Source organism: Berghia stephanieae, chromosome 2, assembly GCF_034508935.2.
Source record: "Berghia stephanieae isolate SIO BIC M18660-M18661 chromosome 2, UCSD_Bste_1.3, whole genome shotgun sequence".
Lineage (NCBI taxonomy): Eukaryota > Metazoa > Mollusca > Gastropoda > Nudibranchia > Aeolidiidae > Berghia > Berghia stephanieae.
Window position 1 is genome coordinate 106,564,355 of NC_088361.1, and position 22,195 is coordinate 106,586,549.

General features: G+C 36.6%; 1 protein-coding gene and 1 pseudogene across 3 annotated transcripts in view; both read left to right on the forward strand.

Moving 5' to 3' along the window:
- The window catches only part of LOC144966168 (serine/threonine-protein kinase 32B-like), a 171,426-nt gene that overhangs the window by 117,367 nt on the left and 31,864 nt on the right, over positions 1–22,195 (forward strand). For all 3 annotated transcript variants that reach the window (XM_078902308.1, XM_078902307.1, XM_078902306.1), the window contains exons 4-6: positions 1–96; positions 2,132–2,271; positions 3,525–3,562. The exon at positions 1–96 is cut by the window's left edge and continues 90 nt beyond it. In XM_078902308.1, coding sequence (XP_078758434.1) covers positions 1–96; positions 2,132–2,271; positions 3,525–3,562 — 274 coding nt within the window. The remainder of the gene's footprint in view (positions 97–2,131; positions 2,272–3,524; positions 3,563–22,195) is intronic.
- On the forward strand, positions 16,187–21,247 carry LOC144966661 (uncharacterized; annotated as a pseudogene).

Here is a 22,195-nt window from a genome sequence, read left to right on the forward strand (position 1 = left end):
AATGTTCTGAGGGAGGTTGACATTCTGAAAAAAGTGGAGCATGCCTTCATTGTCAATCTTTGGTATTGTTTTCAAGACCAAGAGGACATGTTCATGGTGAGAATGATCTTATTACTTTTTTAATTACAGTTTGATTGGGAACGAATATACACACACATACACACACGCACACACACACACACACACACACACGCGCGCGCGCGCCTGCGCGCAAAAAGAAAACAAACAAGCACACAAGCACATACAGCTGACATACGTTTCGTATAGTAAGCAAAAAGTCATATAATTATAATAGACTTTTATTGTCCATGAGAATTTGTCATTTAGTTTCATTTACTATAACATTACAGGATAACGATATAGGTATTTCTCTTTTTCGCACTCTCTATCTATCTCATGCCCGCGCGCACTCACACACACACACACACACACACACACACACACACACCCGACCGACAAATTCAACTGATTTCCAATTTTTTCATATAATAGAGATCAACGGAATGCTTTTACAAAGGTCTCGATGAAGATATTCGTTATAATTGTTGGGTTTTTTATTTTATAAATGATATATTATGATTTGACAACCCATAGAAAAAAAAACAAACAAGAAAACCATATAATTTTACTGACACCATGAATTGGTACATCTTCATATAGTCGACATATCCGGAGCTATTTCCACTTCCGGTCTCCACAAAACGAATAAAGTCAGGTCCGACATTTCCCTTTATGTATTATCTTTTTCCTTAAAAAAAAAAGATGGGGGGAAGTGGGGTGGAAAGGAAAGAAGCTTTGAATCGAGGCTTTTAACTCCTGTCTCAAGCCTGAATGGTCTTGAAAGCATCATCGTCAGTAGGGCATTGTGACTGTTATACCATACGCACTTAACATACTTACGTTACTGAAATGCATTGGAATCAAGAAATCTCACAATGTCAAATAATGCTTGCCATCATACGTCATTATATATATATATATATATATATATATATATATATATATATATATATATATATATATATATATTTATATTGAATCGTGTTGGATAAAAATATGGTACGAATAGTGCTCGACATGTAGCAATGGAGCGAATTATTATTTTAATATTTTCGACAATGTTGGTATACTATATATATATATATATATATATATATATATATATATATATATGTGTGTGTGTGTGTATGTGTGTGTGTGTCTGTGTATGTGTGTCTGTATCGATGGATGGATGGATGAATGTATATGTATACATGTGTGTATGTGTGTGTGTTTGTGTGTATGTGAGTGAGAGAGAGAGAGAAAGAAAGAAAGAAAGAGAGAGAGAGAGAGAGAGAGAGAGAGAGAGAGAGAGACAGAGAGAGAGAGAGAGAGAGAGAGAGGAAGAAAGTTAGAGCGAAAGATAGATAGATAGATAGAGAGAGAGAGAGAGAGAGAGAGAGAGAGAGAGAGAGAGAGAGAGAGAGAGAGAGAGAGAAGGCGGGTCGGGAGCGCAGCATATAATTCATATGAAGGACGCAATCGATTATTCCTGATTCCTGCCTGCAATCATCCTGTATTTCAAATCGTCACGACAAGACCATGATAATCAATTGAAAGAAAAACAATGACTTTCTATAATGATATAGTAGTAGTTTATACATAACATGCAATCATAAACCGATTATAATTCTTGTATTGTCAATTTGACGACTCGGCAAGAAAACGGTTTGCGGGTTTGTGTCGTACTCAGATGCATGTATAATTTTTCCCTTTCATTTTTGCACAATGATGATATGGTACAAGTCTCACATCTTTAGGGCTGACATTATATTCCATTGTAACGACATTTTTTTTTTTTTTAAAAACTGATAGTCTATAGTTTGTCAATTTATATTTACAAAGTTCGATCTAAAATGTTCAAATGTTTGGAATAACTGATAAATCGAATTATCGATAAACTCCGACAAGCAACCTCTTCAAGCATATGCGACTCGTATTATTTTTAACGACTGGATGTCACGGTAATGTACACTCACACACACACACATACACATTACCCCCCCCCCACACACACACACACACACGCACACTCACACAAGCGAACAAACCCGTAGAGCCCAGTTGACCGATGTTTGGTTTTACATTTCAGGTGGTGGATCTTCTTCTTGGTGGAGACCTTCGATTTCACATGCAGGAAGATGTCAATTTTACTGAGACTCAAGTACAACTATACTTAGCTGAACTCTCATTAGCGCTTTCCTACCTTAGATCAAAACATATACTGCACAGGTATTTAAAACACATTATTGAGATTTATCCTTTTTTTCTTAAAAATCTTATTTTTTCAAAATTTCAAGGCCAACTTTAGCAAAGGTAACGCTAATTTAGTGTTTTCTTTTGCAAATGCATGAAAGTTCGGGTGTTTTATTTTTGGTACAAAAAAAAAAGAACTTTGGAAGACTATGATTGCCGTAAGTCGAAGTTGGACAAACTAGGTTTTAGGCATGATGCATATGAAAAAAGTTTCCACGTTGGGCAATTCGATTTCTCTCAAAGACCCATTAGAGTATTTGCAAAGATTGTTATAATATCATAGACCAAGTAGAATGCGTCCAAAGTGTCGGGTGAACAATTTGCTGTACATTGTAAATTAACGTGTAAACAGTTTAACAGTTTTTTCCTTTTAAAAGGGGGAAGGCTATTTCCAAAGTGTAGAAAAACTTAAATTTCTCAAGTCTGTTCAATTTTACTTTGAATTTAATTTTCGGCATTTGGTTCTCACCAACAAAATACAAGACTAAGGACGAAAGTTGTAATATACCTGTCAGAAATATTTCCAAACCTTCAATGGTTTTATTTTATTTTAAATGCGTCATAATATAAAATATCACTCACAAATGCCCCCAAGCTCTCAAAATGTGCGGCTATGTGGTCTAGTGATATGACACTCGCTTTCGGATCGGAAGGTCCTGGGTTCGAGCCTCGCGCTCGGCGCATAGTTGAGTCCTTGGAAAAGGCTCTTTACTCAATTTCTCTCACCGTACTCAGGTGTAAAATGAGTACCTGACCGTTAACAGCTTTGTCTTTGTCCGAAAAATTGTAATATCGCCTAACAGGCGCCATGTCCCGTCCTACATGTTAAATGTTGCTGTTGACCAGGGACCCCTTGTAAAGCGCTTTGAGCACATTTGGTGGATATTGGCCTATATAAAGCTCAATTTATTAAATTTATTAAAATCAAATATTCGGCGATACTTTAACTCTCTCGTTACTGACCGTTTTCAGTATTATCCTAAAATGACAGGCTTTCCCAGAAGAAAAAAAATATTTTTAAAACTCAAACAAGATTCTCTACAAAACAACTTTATGTTCTTATTAATTAAACAAATATCATTCTTCAAAGTTTGTGATGTACAAAATGAATCTGAATAAGAAAAATGCCTATTGTGTCGTAACAAATGTGACGATTTTACTATAGGTGGTAAGGAGAGGGTTAAAATGTATTCTTTTCTCATCTTCTTTCTTGTAAATTTTCTTTTCAGGGACATCAAGCCAGACAACGTGTTGTTGGACGAAGATGGTGAGTTACACAGCACGTGAAATTCTCTTTAGATATTAATATTATATAGGGGGGCCAAATAAATAATAACGTGAAGTTGAATGTAAGCTTCAATTTAATTACAAAAACAGATCAAATGAACGTTTCGGGTTTCCCCTTTATCAACAAAACAGGATGATTGAAACACCACAGATGAATGTTTGAATTAAATTCAAAGCTTATGTTTTAGTGTATCGTTGTCTTGAAGGTACTGCCCCTTCCTACCTTTCAGAACTAATTGAAAGATATTCAAAACCCCGCCCCTTACGTTCGGCCAGTGATTCCACAAAACTAGTTGTCCCTCGAATTCGGAAAAATGCTGGAATGAGATCCTTTTCTCATTTCGGACCCTCTATTTGGAACGCCTTACCGCAGAGCATTCGTGAAAAAGAATCTTTGTCTATTTTTAAACGTTCGCTTAAAACATATTTGTTTCGATTTTAGTAGATGGTATGAGAAGCAAGATAGGTTGGTTTGTGTTGTGTGTTGTGTTGTGTGTGTGTTGTGTGTGTGTGTGTGTGTGTGTGTGTGGTGTGTGTGCTTGTGTGTGTGAATGAGTATGTTTCAGCCAAAGTAATTTGTAATTTAAGCGCTTAGAGTCTGGTGTCTCGGAGTTATAGCGCTATATAAGTTTTCAGCATTATTATTATTATTAATGTTGCTTCGAGCAGCAACATTTACACTATAGGGTTACCAAGAAAGTGGTGGATCTGCAACAGAATGTCCTTGAAGAGCCCCTTTCGAACATGGGTTTCAGCTCTTTTTCTCATAATTTCCCAAGAAGCGTGTAGTAAGGACGTGTATTTTTTTTTTAATCAAGTATGATACAGAGGTCCTTCAGAGCCATTTGGCCCATGGAGCCAGAGTTTATCCCGGTTTCTATATCGTGAAACGGACAATAGCAATTGCTTGCTAACCTTTTGATAGGACCCTAGTCTATCGCAAAGTACTTTCCGCCAGGTCCAGCTACCCGACCATTGCTGGGTAGACAGAGGGGTCAGAAAAAAAATCTCGACTACACCCGGAATCGATCTTGGTCCCTTTGCATGTGAAACGAGTGCTCTACCACTTGAGCTATCGGGACGATCGGGACCACAAGTATGATAACTCAACGTTTATTGTCTGATTGTTTTGACGGAAATGAAGAGAACATGGGAAAAGCCACAGAGGTCCATTAAAAAAAAAAAATTGTGACCACTCTCGTTGAGTGGTGTCAGGGATGATACTACAACCATAACTATTCAAGTGTTTTCATTTTTTTCGCTGTAGTGTGAAAGTTTTAATCCTCTGAAATCACTTAAAGTGGGGGGGGGGGGGGGGGGGGGGCAGTCACAAACAATTTAAAAAGTGGCCATCTGTGGTTTTTCCCCACCTTCTCTTCAAAAGCAGCGCGAAATGATTTTTTAAAATTTAAATTATTGAGCTTTATATAGTGCAATATCCACTAAATGTGCTCAAAGCGCTTAACAAGTCGTCCCTGGTAAACAGCAACATTTGACATGTAGGACAGGACATGCCGCCTGTTAGGCGGTATTACAATTTTTCGGACAAAGACAACGCTGTTAATGACCAGGTACTCATTTGACACCTGAGTACGGTGAGAGAATGTGAGTTAAGAGCCTTTTCCGAGGACTCGACTATGCGACGAGCGCGAGGTTCGAACCCAAGACCTTCCGATCCGAAAGCGAGTTTCATACCACTAGACCACATAGCCGCACAAATAATGATAAGCTTTCCGTTTCAACAATCTTAAAACAAGCCCGTGAATGTGTTCAGTTGTCAGACCTGCCCGTAAGGATAGACAATACTGTTGTCATACTCCGATTAAAACAAGTAGCCTATTATTGAAAAAAAAAACACATACAAAAACAAACAAAACAAAAACACACACACAAAGAAAAACAAAAAAAAACACAAACAAAAAAACAAACAAACAAAAAAAAAACAAAACAAAACAAAACAAAACACGTAACTTTTTAAAACTTAGGCCAGAAAACGCGTCCGTCAATTTATAGTTCATCTCGGCGAAAACTCTCAAACCTGGGACTGCGCAAAACCCTTCCTTTGAACATCGATACCCAGATTTGTGAGTTTTTGCCAAGCTGAGGATCATTTTAATAGATCGATGTTTGAAGGACGAGTTTTCTGGTCAAAATTTTAAATACATGTTTTTGTTTTTTTTTTTCAGAGTAAGGCGGCGTACTCTTATACATACTTCTGTCTTTGATAAAATAAAAGGATGATAAATTTTGACTAATGACATTTGTATTTCACATATTCACTGCTCAATGTGAGTTACAAAAATATAGGTACTCAAAATATATAATATTGTAACTCGGTTTCAATGCAGTATAGTTTTGTTATAACCTCGTCTGCCTCGACTCATCATAATAATCTATCGTCTTCGATGGATTTAGAATATCTTGGAGTCCAAAGCCAAAATTGAGCTAGGGCGAGGTGACTTGCTCAAGGCCACGCAGCGCAGCGTCTGGTGATCGAACTCGGTACCTTTCTGGTACGAAGTAAAGACCGTACCACTGAGCCACGCTGCCCCTTATAATGAGACCGGAAAATATATTCACGTCGATTAATCTCCTCCCTTGCGTCATTCGGTTGCTATCATTGACATAATATGACCATTTCTTTCTGCTACTGCTTGTATAGATTTCCTTTGATTTTTCAATCTGACATAATGAATATCAAAATAATATAAAAATGAAAGTTTGTTAAACGAAAACAGCTGAGGAAAAAAATGTCCGAAAAGATAGTCGTGGAAAAGGACTAACTCGTATGGATGGAAATTTCATATCGATATTATGTGATCCGAGGCCTAGTCGTGGATAAGAACTCGTATCGGATGGAAATGTCATATCGATATTATGTGATCCAAGACCTCTAACCAGTATATGTCGGGTTGAATCAATTGCTGTAAATGAATTTTTAGTAGAAAATATGAGACTTGAGTTCAGTTTTTATGTTTTATTTAGGAGAACAACATTTCTTAAATTCACATAAACTAAAATTTCACATTATTTGGAGTAATCATTTTAACTTTAATCAGTTAATTGGCACACTCTGGAAAGACTGGTATTTTAAAAAATTTGGCCAGAAAATTCGTCCTTCAAATTATATCGATCGATTTAAATGACCCCCATCTTGTCCAAAAACTCTCAAAACTGGGACCCTGTCTAGAGTACGGCAGCAGTTGACTGGTTAAGATCACATGGCATCAGGCTCACCAGACAGAATACGACGGGACGATGGGTCTCATGTTATTATGGGTTATAATCGCCGTTCGACGTTGACGTCATGTTTGCCAGACAAAATACAAAATCACAACCAGACATTTCTGTATAAAAGCTTGGTATTGGTTTTGTCTCGTCCCATTAGACGGAAATAATCCAGGCTTTTATCAATTCTTCGAATGGATGGAGAGAGAAGTGGGATTGACGGGTCTCTTTACCCACGCGATTAAAATAAATATTAAAACAGAATATCTTCTTTATCTCAATGGGACACCCCGAGTCATCAGAACAATACACAAATAGATTTCAATGAAAATCGGAAATGTAACGGTCACCTACGAACAGGAAATAGGTATCGGGTATGCATAATCAACGGGCCCTCTTGACAGTTTAAAATGAATTAAGGAAAAGGTAAAAATTACATTTAGGGACGAAATAAAAAGCATAATAAAAGAACGTAGACTCTATTATTGAAAACATAATACGTGGGCAAATTGTTTGGTAAAATACAGATCATGTATGAGAAATATTAACAAGTATGAATCAGTTACAGCAGCTGAGAAAAGATGTAACGTATATTGAACATTTGTGTGTTGGGTCGGGGTGAATGAATGGATATTTTCATATATAGATACACACACACACACACTCATATATATATATATATATATATATATATATATATATATATATATATATATATATATATATATATATATATATATATCGTGAGATATTGATGTGTCCGAATCTACAGAGAAGAGCTCGACTAATTAAAGACTTACGTACATGATATTGCAAGGGGGAGCAGCCATTCCTGCAAGTAAGTGCTCTAAAGTCGTTGCCGTGGTCAGCAAGCACATTTTTGGAAAAGAAAATTATTCGGCCTAAGATTTGCCTTCAACAGCAACTGCCTTAAAGATGGCATCATCATGTGGCGAAACGACATATTGTTCGTGCAATCAAAGACTCTAAACATTTTACCTTGGGATCTGATGGCACTAGCGGTCAAAAAGAATATTTTGTGGAGAGACATCTGGTACTTAATGATGGTCATGTAATGGGTCTTGGCTTCTCTACTGTTGCTGTGGATGATGCTAATACTTTATTGGAACATACTATCGAACAAAGAGATCTCATCGGAATGCAGCAAGACAGGGGTAATGAAAGAATTCCCCTCTAAAATAAAGTGCCTCTGCCAGATCGTGCAGCTATAATGAAACTGTTTGACAAGAAAATATCAGCATTTAAAAAGGAATTTCTTGGAGAGGATGAAATAAGCTGCTCAACACACTTTATTTTTTCAATACCCGTTTTCTACTAGGGCTCAGCAGGGCTGCAGAGGTTGCAAAGGAATTTGAAGGATCCGCCAAGACACAGCCCAGTCCACTCTTGGTAGAGATAAATAGGTCACTTTTTCAAGGTTTTCCACCAGTTCTGAGAATGCTGCTTGTCGACTGGTACGCCTGACCGCTGAAGATTTAGGTCACAGGAAGATGAACGGAGCGGATGTCGATCTGAGTGGTTAGCTTATTGTAATCATACTTGAGTATGAGTTTACAAGTTTTCGAGGCAATAGGTTCAACAATCTGTTTGAAATTTCAGCAGCAGTGATTTTTCATCTTGACGGCATTAAAATCTTTTTGAACCAATTTGTTTCTCACACCAATTTGAAGCTGCAAAGTATTCTGGTTGACATCACAAATAAAACAGTGGTATCCATTGTACGTGCTCTTCGCAGTTTTTAATGTGGCAGTGACAGAGTCTTATTGGAAACTCATGAACAGTCATGTCCCTTATGGATCATTCTCAACATCCTATGTAAAGCAACTTCACGAAACACTTCAGGCTTTCGCGGATGATGACACCATATTGGTTGATTGTACATCAAGTGTGTTTCCTGACTTAAATGTTGAAGAAAAGCCAACAACTACATTTCTGTTGTCATAATCTTGTGACATAGACACCAGCACCCCTGCATTTCGCAACATTGTTTTTAAAAAAGTATTGTTGTCTCATAGCGCCAACTGGAGGATTTTCTTGAAGGTGGCATATTTGGTGACAAAGTGGACGAGTATGTACAAAAAAATACTGGTCACCTGCCCACTGACACATCTAGTGGGAGAGAGAACCTTTGGAGATTTAGATTGAGATGAGAAGATACAGGCTGCATATACGATGGGGGTGGATTGGACACACGCTTAGAAAGAATGACTCAACTATAACAAAGAAAGTATTGGACTGGAACCCTCAGGGCAGAAGATCAAGGGGAAGGCCACGAGGAACATGGAGAAGAATTAAAGAAGCTGATATACAGAGAAGTGGTAAGACCTGGAATGAGATTTAAAAATAAGTTAGCTCAGGATAGAGAAGGATGGAAACTGTTTGTCTGTGGCCTATACCCTAACCCAGGGTAAAAAAGGTAATGATGATGATGATGGGAAAGAGGCGTTACTCAACAATTCACCACAGTTCCACTTTAAACACATGGAAACACAACATAACTGGAAAGTGGTTGAACAAGCTAACACCCGCTGAGGTCAAAAGGTGTCTTACTGGCAGTATCAGTTAGATGGATCAAAACTCAGAGAAAAGCGCAGGACGGCAGAGAAGCTTGTGAAAGATAAGGTAAAGGAAAGGCTAAGAGAAAATTATTATCGAAGAAAAGCCAAGAAAATCAGACTTAGGGAGGTTAAAGCTTCTATCCTGGACTCTGTGATTTCGCTTGGAGTACCATGTAGATCAAGAGAGCAGATTGAAGGTCTATAATTATATAAGAGAGGAACAGCCAGTGACCTCAAAGAACAGCTGAGATACAGGAAAATTGTTTTGAGAGAGAAAGATGTGAAGGTATCGGGTTCAGTCAGTAAAAAATTGAGCTTTTATATAGCGCAATATCCACTTAACGTGCTCAAAGCGCTTTACAAGAGGTCCCTGGTCAACTGCAACATTTAACATGTAGGACGAGACATGACGCCTGTTAGGCGATATTACAATTTTTCGGACAAAGACAACGCTGTAAACGGCCAGGTACTCATTTTACACCCGAGTACGGTGAGAGAATGTGAGTAAATAGTCTTTTCCAAGGACTCAACTATGCGTCGAGCGAGGCTCGAATCCAGGACCTTCCGATCCGAAAGCGAGTGTCATACCACTAGACCACATAGCCGCAGTACACTGTACTCAAACCTATTGCAATCAGTTGAGGGCGAAACTTCACCAAACAAGAGGCTCCGATGTAAAAATGACATTAGCAACATAGCAGTATGGTCATCCTCCAAATAATGTAGAATCAAATAATGTAATAATATCCAGATGCTTTTCTGTGCTTTTCTCACATTCTTGTGATTTACAAAATCATAAATTATTTGTAAATTAAGTCAATTTTCTGTCTGTTTCGTGTCATGGCGTTTTCATTTACATTTCATAATATTCCGTTTACATTTCATTCTTATATATTAGCTTTTAAATAAGATTACCTTAGCAGGGGGTGGGTTGATTATAACATAGTCTCAATGTTTACATTCTTTTAACCCAAACACATCGGCTTTCAATTTTTCAGTTCTACTGATTCTTAAGTTCAGGTTATATCTAAAAGTTTAGAGATTTCCTAACGATTTAACATGAGATTAATTATTATTAACAACCACTTGGAATTAAATATTAAATCTCGTACCATGAATTTTTAATAGACTCCATCATTCATTGCCTTTATAATTCTATAGGAAACCGGCATGAAAATTCTTGATTCTATTGGTAAAGAAGTGCACATTCATCTCGAAATTTTAAATTTTTGCTGCGATTAATGTCACCAATTTTCTGAATATCTTGAATTTAATATGTATGTAATTATTGCTCAACATGCGACATAGAGTCATAATATGTATTCTACTCATCAAATTACATTGACATGACGATACTTTTGATTTTATAGAGAAAAATAGAATTTTGGATGTAATTTTCTTCCGAACCTACATTTAAGCCTTTTTGGCAAATTCAAACAACATAATGTATCATTTATAAACAAACAAGAGACCTTTTTTTAAAATACGCTTTATGTATGTTTGTGTTCTGAGAGATAGTTAAGTTTAAAGGTTTTCAAAGGCTTAAATTGTAAGTTATGGGCTGTTGGAAATTGAATATTTTTATTTCTGATCAAATGTATGATGCAAGAAACAGATTTTTCCATATTTCATCGCACTATATTTTTTCTCATTTTATTATTCCAGATTTCTCTTTAATTTCATTGAATGAACGTTTGTATATGTCTATAAAAATGATGCTGTTTCGACTATGTTTTTATTTTTATTGTTGTAATCCATCCCATTTTTTTTATTTGATGCTCGATTTTCAAAAAGTCAAGTTTCTTTCCTGATTTCTTGAAATCTATCAGTATATATATATATATGACCCTCCGCCTCGAAACGGTATTAAGTCGGATCTTTCAATTTTGGGTTTTTGGTACCCAATCATAGCTTATTTTATGCTTTAAAATTTGATACCAAATTTATAAAATTCTGATTATTCATTGCCGAGATATGACCGTTTGAAGTAGGGAGAGTGTAAAAATCAAGTTTTGAGAAAATCGACTTTGATGTGAGGCACCATTTTCACGCACAGTCAAATCAATGGGCAAAGATAACTCCTTAGATACGGGCATTGGAAATTTGACGAGAAGAGTAAAATTTGCAGAAACGTTAATTTTCAATTTGACTCACAGGAATTTCAGGCACCACTCGGAGGAATTTCAATGTCGAAAGAGGAATTTCCGCACACACAAAAAAGGGAATTTAGATGGTATTTGGTATCGTGTTTAAATATTGTATAGATCTAAATAGAGAACTGATTAGAACTATATTATTATATATGAACACATTGCCAAATACAGCCCCAAAGTTTCCTTATTTCAAATGGAGTAACGCTCCAAATCCTAATGGTAGTGATTGTAATAATGGTGGTAGTCTGGATGATGTGGTGTTGGTGGTTGTAGTAGTAGTAGTAGTAGTAGTAGTAGTTTGTAGTAGTAGTAGTAGTATGTAGTAGTAGTAGTAGTAGTAGTAGTAGTAATAGTAGTAGTAGTAGTAGTAGTAGTAGTAGTAGTAGTAGTAGTAGTAGTAGTAATAGTAGTGATGATGACGATGTGATAATGGCTGTTGTAGTAGTAGGAGTAGTGGTTGTGATGATGTGGTGGTGGTGGTGGTGGCTGTAGTTGTAGTAGTGGCTGTAGTTGTAGTAGTAGTGATGATGTGGTGTGGGTGGTTGTATTAGCAGTAGTGATGATGTAGTGGTGGTGGTTGTAGTAGTAATGATGATGTGGTGGTGGTGGTTGTAGTAGTAATGATGATGTAGTGATGGTGGTGGTTGTAGTAGTAGTGGTAATGATAATGATGTGGTGGTGGTGGTTGAAGTAGTAGTGGTAGTGATGATGTGGTGGTGGTGGTGGTTGTAGTAGTGGTCGTGATAAAAATGTGGTGGTGGTGGTTGCAGTGTGTGTGTGTGTGTTTGTGTGTGTGTGTGTTTGTGTGTGTGTGTATGTTTGAGAGAGAGAGAGAGAGAGAGAGAGAGAGAGAGAGAGAGAGAGAGAGAGAGAGTACTAAAAGGGCATCTAGTGATAAGTAGAGCAAAATGAACTTGAAAAACTAAAGAGGCTAAATTTTGAGGTCAAAGTATTTGTGATTAGCTATTATTGGCAAGTACAGGAAGGTGAACATGAAAATTAATCCAGTGAGCGCAACTGTTTGTGTGTGTGTGTGTGTGTGTGTGTGTGTGTGCTCTTGTAAAGGCGTCAAAATGAGGACATCCATAGGTTACACAAGCCACACAATGAGGACATTTTCAAATAGAGGTCCAACATTTGTGACCTCATTTTTTAAAGACCTCTATGGTCTATGTAATGTCTAGAATGAGGACCTGAAGTGGAAATAAAACGAAGACCTCATTTTGTCCACTTCATTGGTAACGTGTGTATAGCCCATTATACACATATTTTGATCTTATTTTCACACACAACCCACGGGCTCATGAGCAAGTCATTCTCGTGTCATCTTTTGAAATGCTTTATTTGATTGGCTGATTTCAGCCAATCAAATAAGAGTTTAGTACCTAATAGCAGTTCCGATTGTTCTAGTTTCGATTTCCTGGGAAAAGTTTGCGAGGGTCTAAAATCAACATGTCTACTAAACGTTTGACTTTCAAGAACGTTTTTTCGCATTTGCAGGAATTAAATGAAAGGTAAGATATTAAATTATAGTATTTTGTTTTTATTACTTAGTAGTCACACTAATTATTCTTTTTAACTTTCTTTCAGACTTTCATGTAAACACAGTTTCGACTTCGACAAAGTTGTGACTGTGCCTTGTACTTGTGCTCTTTTTGGACTATTGAAGAAAAATACCAACCGTGTCATTAGTTTTTCTTTCGGATTAAATATTCTATGGCAATATTTCCTTATTGTGTCAACATCTATTGTAAAATTTGAAACAAATGTGTAGTTTGTAAGAATATAAGTCAATGTTTAGATCTGGTCATGACGCGCTTACTTCGATCTACATTGTTGTGTCTCGGGTGGGGGTTATAACAGGCTGGAAACTAAGTTGGCAGTGAACACTGAAACAGTTCCAATTGATATATAATTAAATAATGCATTGATAGAAATTTTCCCTGTGTGCTCGCTTTTTTGTATCAAGTCATGTAAAAAAAAAACCCAACTTGATGTCTTATTAATATATAAATAAGTTAAGTAAGAATACCACTTGACCATAACGTTCTCCATCACTATCACTAACATTTTCTCTGTCACCACTACCTACAGTCACTGAACTCACACTCTCACCATTGTCAACAAAAATGCTTTAACTTTTACCTTTAATATTATCATTGTTGCTGTAATCGTCACTTACTTTTAATGAGTCTTTGCTCATCTCGTCTTATCATTTGTAATGGTAGACCTAATCACTGGGTTTTGATATTTCATACACAGAAAATCACAAAGAGACAACAAAGTATCAGAATCTCCGAAAGAGGATGAAGATAATGAAGTAAACAGGAAACACGACATCTTAAAACCAGAAGCAGAACTTGACCCGAGTGACCCTGATTCTATCAGAAATCCTTTCACTGATAGTTCCTCTAGTGAATGGTATGTTTTAAAAGTAATATAATTGGGATTGCTAACCTCATTATTTCTTGAAAATTAATTATCTACTCTCCTGGAATGATTCAACATTTTTTAATTACTAAGAGAAATCACGTTGACTATAATATTGATATTGATAATAATTTTGATGGTTAGTGGTCAGACTAATGACCATGAGCAATATGTGATTTTTCGCCTGGTCGGTGTGACCTTTTGAGACACTTAACATTTATTACGACATTCATCACAGATGTGAATATGGTGAGAGTACTACACTACCATGTATATTGTGTAAGTTTCCAGGAAGCTGTTAGAATAAATTATATGTTCTGTGGTACCTGTTCCTTCTTTTTTCTTCTTTTTTTATGTAGCAATTTATTTTTTTTATTTTAAATATTTTATTTGTTCAATTGTTCTGTAAAGGAACAAATACAGATTATTTTATATATATATAAATATATGAAACCATTTTCTTTCAGGGAGCCCAATTCCACCGATGAAGAAGACATTAAACTTTCAGACGAAGAGATATCAAATAAAAGTTCAAGGTAGGCAAATGGGGATTTGAAAATTCTTAGTCCATTGTTAATCATATTGCTAAGTAAATAAAAATTAAATATATAAATAAGCTCCGGAAAGGCTAGTCCAAAACTGTGGGTTAATCCGTAATGCAAAAAAAACAAACCCAACCTATTTCTCTATTGTATTGTCTATAGTGAATAATCTGGAAAGACGGTTAATCCGAGGTAATTTCTTGTTCCCAAACATTTCGTATTAAGCATTGTGACCTCAATTCCAATCAAAATGTCTCATTATAATTGAGATCTCATTTTAACTGATCTCCTATGAAAACAAAGTATGGTAAAAAGAATAAAAAAGGTTGCATTTATAAAGCGCTTATCTACGGTCTAAGCACTTTACAATGACAATTCACTTTCCCCAATAAACAGCAAACATGTAACACATAGGACAAGACAGGCGACCTGTTAGGTGCGTTACAATTTAATGGGACAAAGGCAGAGCTGTCTTAACTGCCAGGTACTCATTTACACCTGAGTTGAGTGAGCTAATGCATTTAAAGGACACAACGCCCTGACAATAATTTCTGGGAGACAAGTTTTTTGTCACCCATCCATTCACCTATCATGTTCAATATGGCTTGACTATTCCAATTGATGAGACGTGGTTCCACTTCGGCCACTATTATTACAACTATTACAATAGATGCCAGATTCAAGCACGGTGTTTGTGAGGAGAGAAAAGTGTGCTTGAATGCGAAATTGACTTTATATTGTTATTTATCTCTAAAAAAAAAAAGGGTATTTTTTTAACGCCCCTTTAAACACAGAATAGGTTATATAAAAGGCGACACCTCCGATTTAAAGTAAGTGTGCTAGGTGGCGATAGAACTATGGGATACAGCCGTGAAAACTCTGGTTTTGAGAAAAAATTCCACTGTGTGATTCGAACCCCTGCCCTCGAGGACCAAAGGCGAGTGACATAACCATTTGGCTTACTTATTTCTGTCTTATTATGATACACGTCTTTTCTTTATCTCTGGTCTTTTTAGACTTTGCTTTGTGTGGTAATGTTTTTTATCTTTTCTTTTCTTTTTTTTTTTGCATGTGTGTGTTTGTGCTCTTGTAAAGGCGTCAAAATGAGGACATCCATAGGTTACACAAGCCACACAATGAGGACATTTTCAAATAGAGGTCCAACATGTGTGGAATCCATTGTGATGGTGGGTGGATGGGGTGAAAAAATGAAGATAAAAAATTGCCGACCTAACTGACTGCTTTTGGCTAGAGTGTAAATTCATTGAAATGTTCATGTAAATTGTATCTTTTCATGAGTGGACTGAGAAAAATAAGAAAATCGCACTCCATTTTTATCCAGCCACATTATAATTGTTCTATTTATTCTTATTTCTCAGCTACCCGGTGGATCAACACATCAGCGATTCTTGCTCCTCTTCTGGAAGTGCAAGCCCTCAGTATCCCATGCTGTTCACAACAAACACGAACGCTCCACCAATTGATATACAGCCACAATTTAAGAAATGGAGTAAATATCATTCATGTTTTTTATTGTGATAACAGATTATCAAAATGGCTAGACATTTAGAAATGAAGCACAAAAATGAGTTATCTGTTGGCCAAATATTGTCATTGCCAAAAGGGTCTAATGAGAGAAGGAAAGCTTGGGTGAAGATAATAAAAGTAGGAGATTACAAACATAATTTTGATGTATTGGAAAAAGGAGAAGGTATATTGATTCCAAAATATCGAGGAAAAAATGTACATGTTGATGCACTTGTTCCCTGTCCCACTTGTAAAGGCTTATATCGCAAAAAGAAAGTAGCAGCTCATTCCTTAACCTGCTGTACAAGAAAACCTAGACGGGCCTATAGGGAAGGGAGTCTTATGTTACCTGTACCAAAGAATGTTTCAAAGTCCTTGTGGCAAAATGTCTTACTAAAGATGAAAGATGACTCGATATCCCAGAAGGCAAAAAGCGATGCATTGATTATTGCATTTGGAGAGCGAACATACCACAAACGTGATGTTGAAGAGCACACTGCTGGCCATATTAGTGGTAGAATGAGAGAACTTGCGCGACTCGTAATAGATTTAGAAGATCGGTCAAATGAAAATATTAAATCCCTCACAGATGCTCTCCTTGTGAAAAACTTTGACACCCTTGTCGAATCTGTCCGCAGTGTTGCAGAGTATTCGGATGAAACACATTCATTTGGGAAGGGTTCCCTTGCTCTCAAGCTCGGATTCTCTGTAAAGAAATGTGCATTCATACTGAAGTCACATGCCATCCAAAAGAGTGACCAAATGCAGAAAGATAATGCTGATAATTTTTTTATCCCTTTTCACTGGAAACTGGTGTGATCACATTTCATCATCAGCAAGCCAATCACTAGAAAGAAGGAAGTTCAACAGCCCCCAACTACTCCCTTGTTGTCAGGATGTAGAAAAACTGTACAGTTATGTTAAGAATCTAAAAGTTGATGATTATCCCTCTGTAGCAAAAGCAGCTTTGTGTGAAATTTCTCTTTTCAACAGAAAAAGAGGTGGTGAGGTTCAGCGTTTGACTCTAGAGACTCTCCGATGGATCATATGACCTTGTCGCGGTCGGAGGGCTTGCGTGTCTCGATGATCGTAAGTGAGAGGCCAGACCAAGAATGATCTACAACGGTCAGCATCGTCAACAAGGAAGGAAGAAGGGAGGAAATCAACCGTCGAGTTCAGCTTCCCCTAGTCCACACCCTTGGGTGTGGGTGTTGTCCACGACGTGGGGGAGGGGGGAAAAGGGACTGACTCTCTACAGGACATCCTCCCGGATTCCCAACTTAGACCATCTGACCACGGGTAGATGGAGCTCGTCATCGGGGGACCGACATCCATATAAGAGAAGGACACTCTGAGCAAAAACCCGGACAGATGGAGTTCGTAAACGGGGGACCGCAATCCATCTAAGAGAAGGACACTCCGAACAAAAACCCAAACAGATGGAGTTCGTAAACGGGGGACCGCAATCCATCTAAGAGAAGGACACTCCGAACAAAAACCCGAACAGATCGAGTTCGCTAACAGGGGACCGCAATCGATCTAGGAGAAGGACACTCTTAAGCAAAACCGCCACTGCCTTGTGGACAGACCTTGGATGGTCAAAGGCTAAGGAAGCAAATCCTGAAAAACAGCACGCCGAAGACAGAGCAGCGGGGCCGGAAGACGCAAATATCACAGGAAACTGGAAACTGCCACTGCATGCTTAAATCCCAATATGAACAGGAACGAAGAAGAAGAAAGAAGACTCTAGAGAATTTAGAAATGGGCAAAAAAAATCAGGAACCCGTTGATGATGAGATCATTCAATCTCTTACAGAAACAGAAAGAAGACTTGTTCAAACATTCACTCTCATAGAAATCAGAGGCAAATTCAATCGCCGGGTAGCTGTACTACTGACACACTCAATGTTGACCAAGATTGACACCATCATGAGGGAAAGAGATAGATTATCAATAAAGAGCAAATACCTCTTCGCTACTCCAAATGGAGAGAGGCCATATCGTGGAAACGATGTCATTAGAGTTATGGCAATTGAAGCTGGTGTTTCCAATCCACATATTTTTACCTGGACGTCTTTAAGAAAACAAGTTGCAACTATATCCCAAGCTTTAGAAATTTCTGACACTGAACAAGACCAGTTAGCTCAATTTCTGGGACATGATATCCGCGTTCACCGCGATTTTTATCGCTTACCTCATGACATTCTCCAAAAGGCCAAAGTTGCAAAAATACTTATGAAAATCAACGCTGGGAAAAGCACTTCTGTGGAGGACTACTCACTGGAAGGAAATTTTGAATTGGAACCAGATAACAACAGTAGTCAGATATGGATGAAGAAGTGGAGAAATGCCAAAAAGACACACAAGAATTAGGGCCAAGTGAGATCAAGGAGCCATACGCTATTGTAGACAGATATGAACGTGTGGGACTTAATGAGAATTCCTCTGATACGAGAAAAAGTGGGAAAAGGCATAAATGGACACAAGCAGAAAGACATGCAGTTCTTAAACTCCTTTCGGTATTCATAAGAATGAAAAAAGTACCCGATAAAGCAGATATTGAAAGAGCAATAAATCAAGAACAATGTCTAAATGCAAGGTCATGGCGAAATGTTAAGGATTTCTGTTACAACGAAATAAAAAATCTGTAGGAAAGTATTAGTCCAAAAATAACAGTAACCTACATGATTGATTATATCAAATCCATATAAAAATTGTTGTCACTTTCTTTTTTAACCTTCTCTTGATATAAGAAATATTGTGTACATGATATCTTTCAGATATCAATGACTCTTACGATGGCTGAACATGTCTGTCTATAAAATTGCCTGTTGCTTAAGAAGTTTTTTTAGCTAATGGATGATTGTTATGAAACTCAAACATAGTTTTTATTCAATAGTGTTTTTAATGGACGATGTGTTTTATCTTTGTCTTGCTGAATGAAATGCACTATCACACATAACTTTTGTGGTGACATGAGTACTTTTAAAATTATTTCCTTTACATGATAATTTGTATTGCTATGTGGTTTAGAGGTTAGCAACACGACTTCTGATCCAGTGTTAACTGAAGTCATGGATTCAAACCCCATTGAGTAGTTGAGTCCTTGATCGGAAAAAGCGCTTAAATCCCATGTTCGAGTCTAATATGCTGCATGACTCGCCTTTGTGTTGAGTGTTGTTGTGGCTGGGGACCCATTGTAAAGTGCTTTGAGCACGTTTAGTGGATATTGTGTTGTATAAATGCTCTCTTTTGTTAATAATTTTATATATGATGAATTGTTAAAAATGACTGTTTCTAATCCAAATGCAGTCACCTGGGCTAGTCTAGTAAAATCTTTATTGTACCATTGTGGTCTGGGGATTTATTGGGAATTACAAAGTGTAAAACATGTTGATTTGTTCTTGTCTCTTTACAAAGAATACAAGGCATGTATATATACAAGAATGGAATGAAGAGGTGGCAAATACAGGTTCATTTAAACTTTTCAAGAACATCAGGTCATAATTTAAATATGAAGAATACTTGAATATGGTGAACATGTCTCACCGTATTTCTATCACAAAAATTAGACTTAGTAAGTTGGCATTAGGGAGAGGCTAAATAGGCTACATTAACTTGTTCATTGGCTTTTTATGATTAATACTGTTGAGTGTATTTACTCATGGAGCCAGTGAAGGAAGGATACAGTGGGCTGAACACCTGCTTGTCTATTTTTCCTGTTCCATAGTAATCTCCAACTTGCACTTGACCTTGTCCTTTAAATGGTACTTAAGGTTTAGTGCACAGTTGACCACTACACTGCAATAGACGGTATTTTCAGGGGTTGGATAAACAAACAAGTTTGCATTTGTTTCTAATAGAACGAGGGAGATGGGGTAAAAATAAGTTAGAGAAAAAAGTATATATGTGAGCTTTGTGGGATTATTGAATATGGATATTGGCTCTTATATAACCTAATTTGTGTTGAAAGCGCCGTTAAACCCCACAAACAAACAAACAAGAATATGAATATCACTGTCTGTTAGTTTTTCCTCGAATGTGAATGAAAGAAATATATGTTGTCTAATTCAATGTTGATTAATCGGTAATCCTAATATTCACAATTTCTTACGACTTATGAAAAGTACTGAATTTAACACTGTGAAAAGGTTGGAAATGCTATGTTTTAGAATTCTCAATCAATATGGAAGGGAATTGATGGCAACAAGAAATAAAGTACCGAAGATTTCTAATCAAGTTAAAATAGAAAATTAATCTGAGTACATGAATAGTAAATAAAAGTGATATACCATTATTATCATCATCATCATCATCATCATCATCACCATCATATTTTTTTTTCACAAATGTTTTTGTTATGATTATATAGATTGTATTTGAAAAATTGGTTGAAAACCTAATAAAAATGTTATTTGTTAAAGTATGAATCATGATGCCTACATTTCTTCACTTTTTAAATGATTTGTATGATTTAGATAAATGTAATTCAATGCACTTTCTGTGTGATGGGATGAACTCAAAAAGGATCATTTTTTAATTTATTTTTCCCCGGGCCTCTAACCCTTACCGCCATGGTTAATGCTGTTACTTAATATCTAAATCCAATTCAGTGTTACTCGTTTCAAACTTGAATTTATTTTTTACCTAAAGTAGTAGCTTTCATTCGTCCATCAGACTTTTATCATACCTTTTTCTGGTTAGTATTAGTTTTATTTTTACTCATTCTTTCATCAACCTTAAATGTTATTATTAAATCTATTCTATCCTGATCCTAAAGAGGAACACAGGTGAACACAGGATCCTATATTCCCCATAAACTTACTTGTTATGCTTACATGTAGCTTACAATTTTTGTTGTGTATTTTTCTTTTATATTTGATCTTTATACATCATGAATCGGCATTCAAAGCTACTAAAATTATCTATGATTTGAACCCTCGAAATATTATTTGGTTGGTTGTGTATCAGTAACAATCAAGTGAAATTTTCTTGGTTCATGATAAACATGACAACACTTATTTAATTTAGTTTCGTGAACATTCCCAATCAACGTAATTGTAATTAATACAAAGTCAATCGAAACGTGTTTAATAAAGTTTCATTTAAAATTTATTCTTGCCTTTTGATGATTATTCAACAGTTGTGGCAATTTTTAAAATGTTTCATTGTGGTTTGTTTTGTCACACGTCTATGATTCATGATGGCGTTTTAAGTTTGTTTCATACTGTGCACCCTGCCTGGAGAGGTCACGTTTAATTGGATGGAGGTTGTATGCAATCAGTAGGGTTGTATCGCACTGTCCCATACAAATCCACCAATTGCACATGCTTTATCAGTGCCTGCTCCCATATTGCTCATGGGGAGATTTTGTAGCTGGATTATAGAAAAACAAAATGGGTATTTCAGTTCTCTTCGCAAAAATTGCAAATAAATTTGAGAGCTGTTTGAAGTTTTTATCAAAAGAACAAACAGTGCTACTGGAGTTTGGTTAGATCCAGCTCGGCTTGTACAAGATGCATTGTGCTGATGTGGTCCTGATTCAATACGACTCTTATCCTGTCTGGAAGCAAATTTGTGCATGTATTGGATTTGAACCTCTATAACTACTATTAATAATTTGTACAAGGTTTCATTTGATTTTTTTTAAAAATCCTTTTTCTTCAATCTTCATCTACTATTCATTACCCTATCGCTTAATATGAGATGCATTGTACTTATGGGGCATAATGGGCAGGTGGTTGGACTATGGATCAAGCGGTCCAAATTCGAACCTGGCTAAGTCCATTGCAATTTTTCAAGAAAATTTACTAATTGCTCCATTCAACCTAGGTGTAACAAGTACCGGTTTTGTTGGGGGAAAGGGTCTCTGCGATAATACTAGCATCCTGAATCCTATTGAGAGTAATGCATCATTGGTGTCTTACTTCATTCTTACCCAAACTGGAATAAGCTCCAACTCTCATGAGTCTTAGTTACCAAGTTATGGTAATTGGTTTTTTATTCTATGACCTCAATCTGTTCTCACACAAATCATAAGGCCTCATTCCACATACACACTGGTTACACATTACCCATCATTGGACCTCCTTTGGCCACATGTCCCCATTTTGATTTGTGGCAATATAAAGCTTCAAATAATATTTAACTCAAA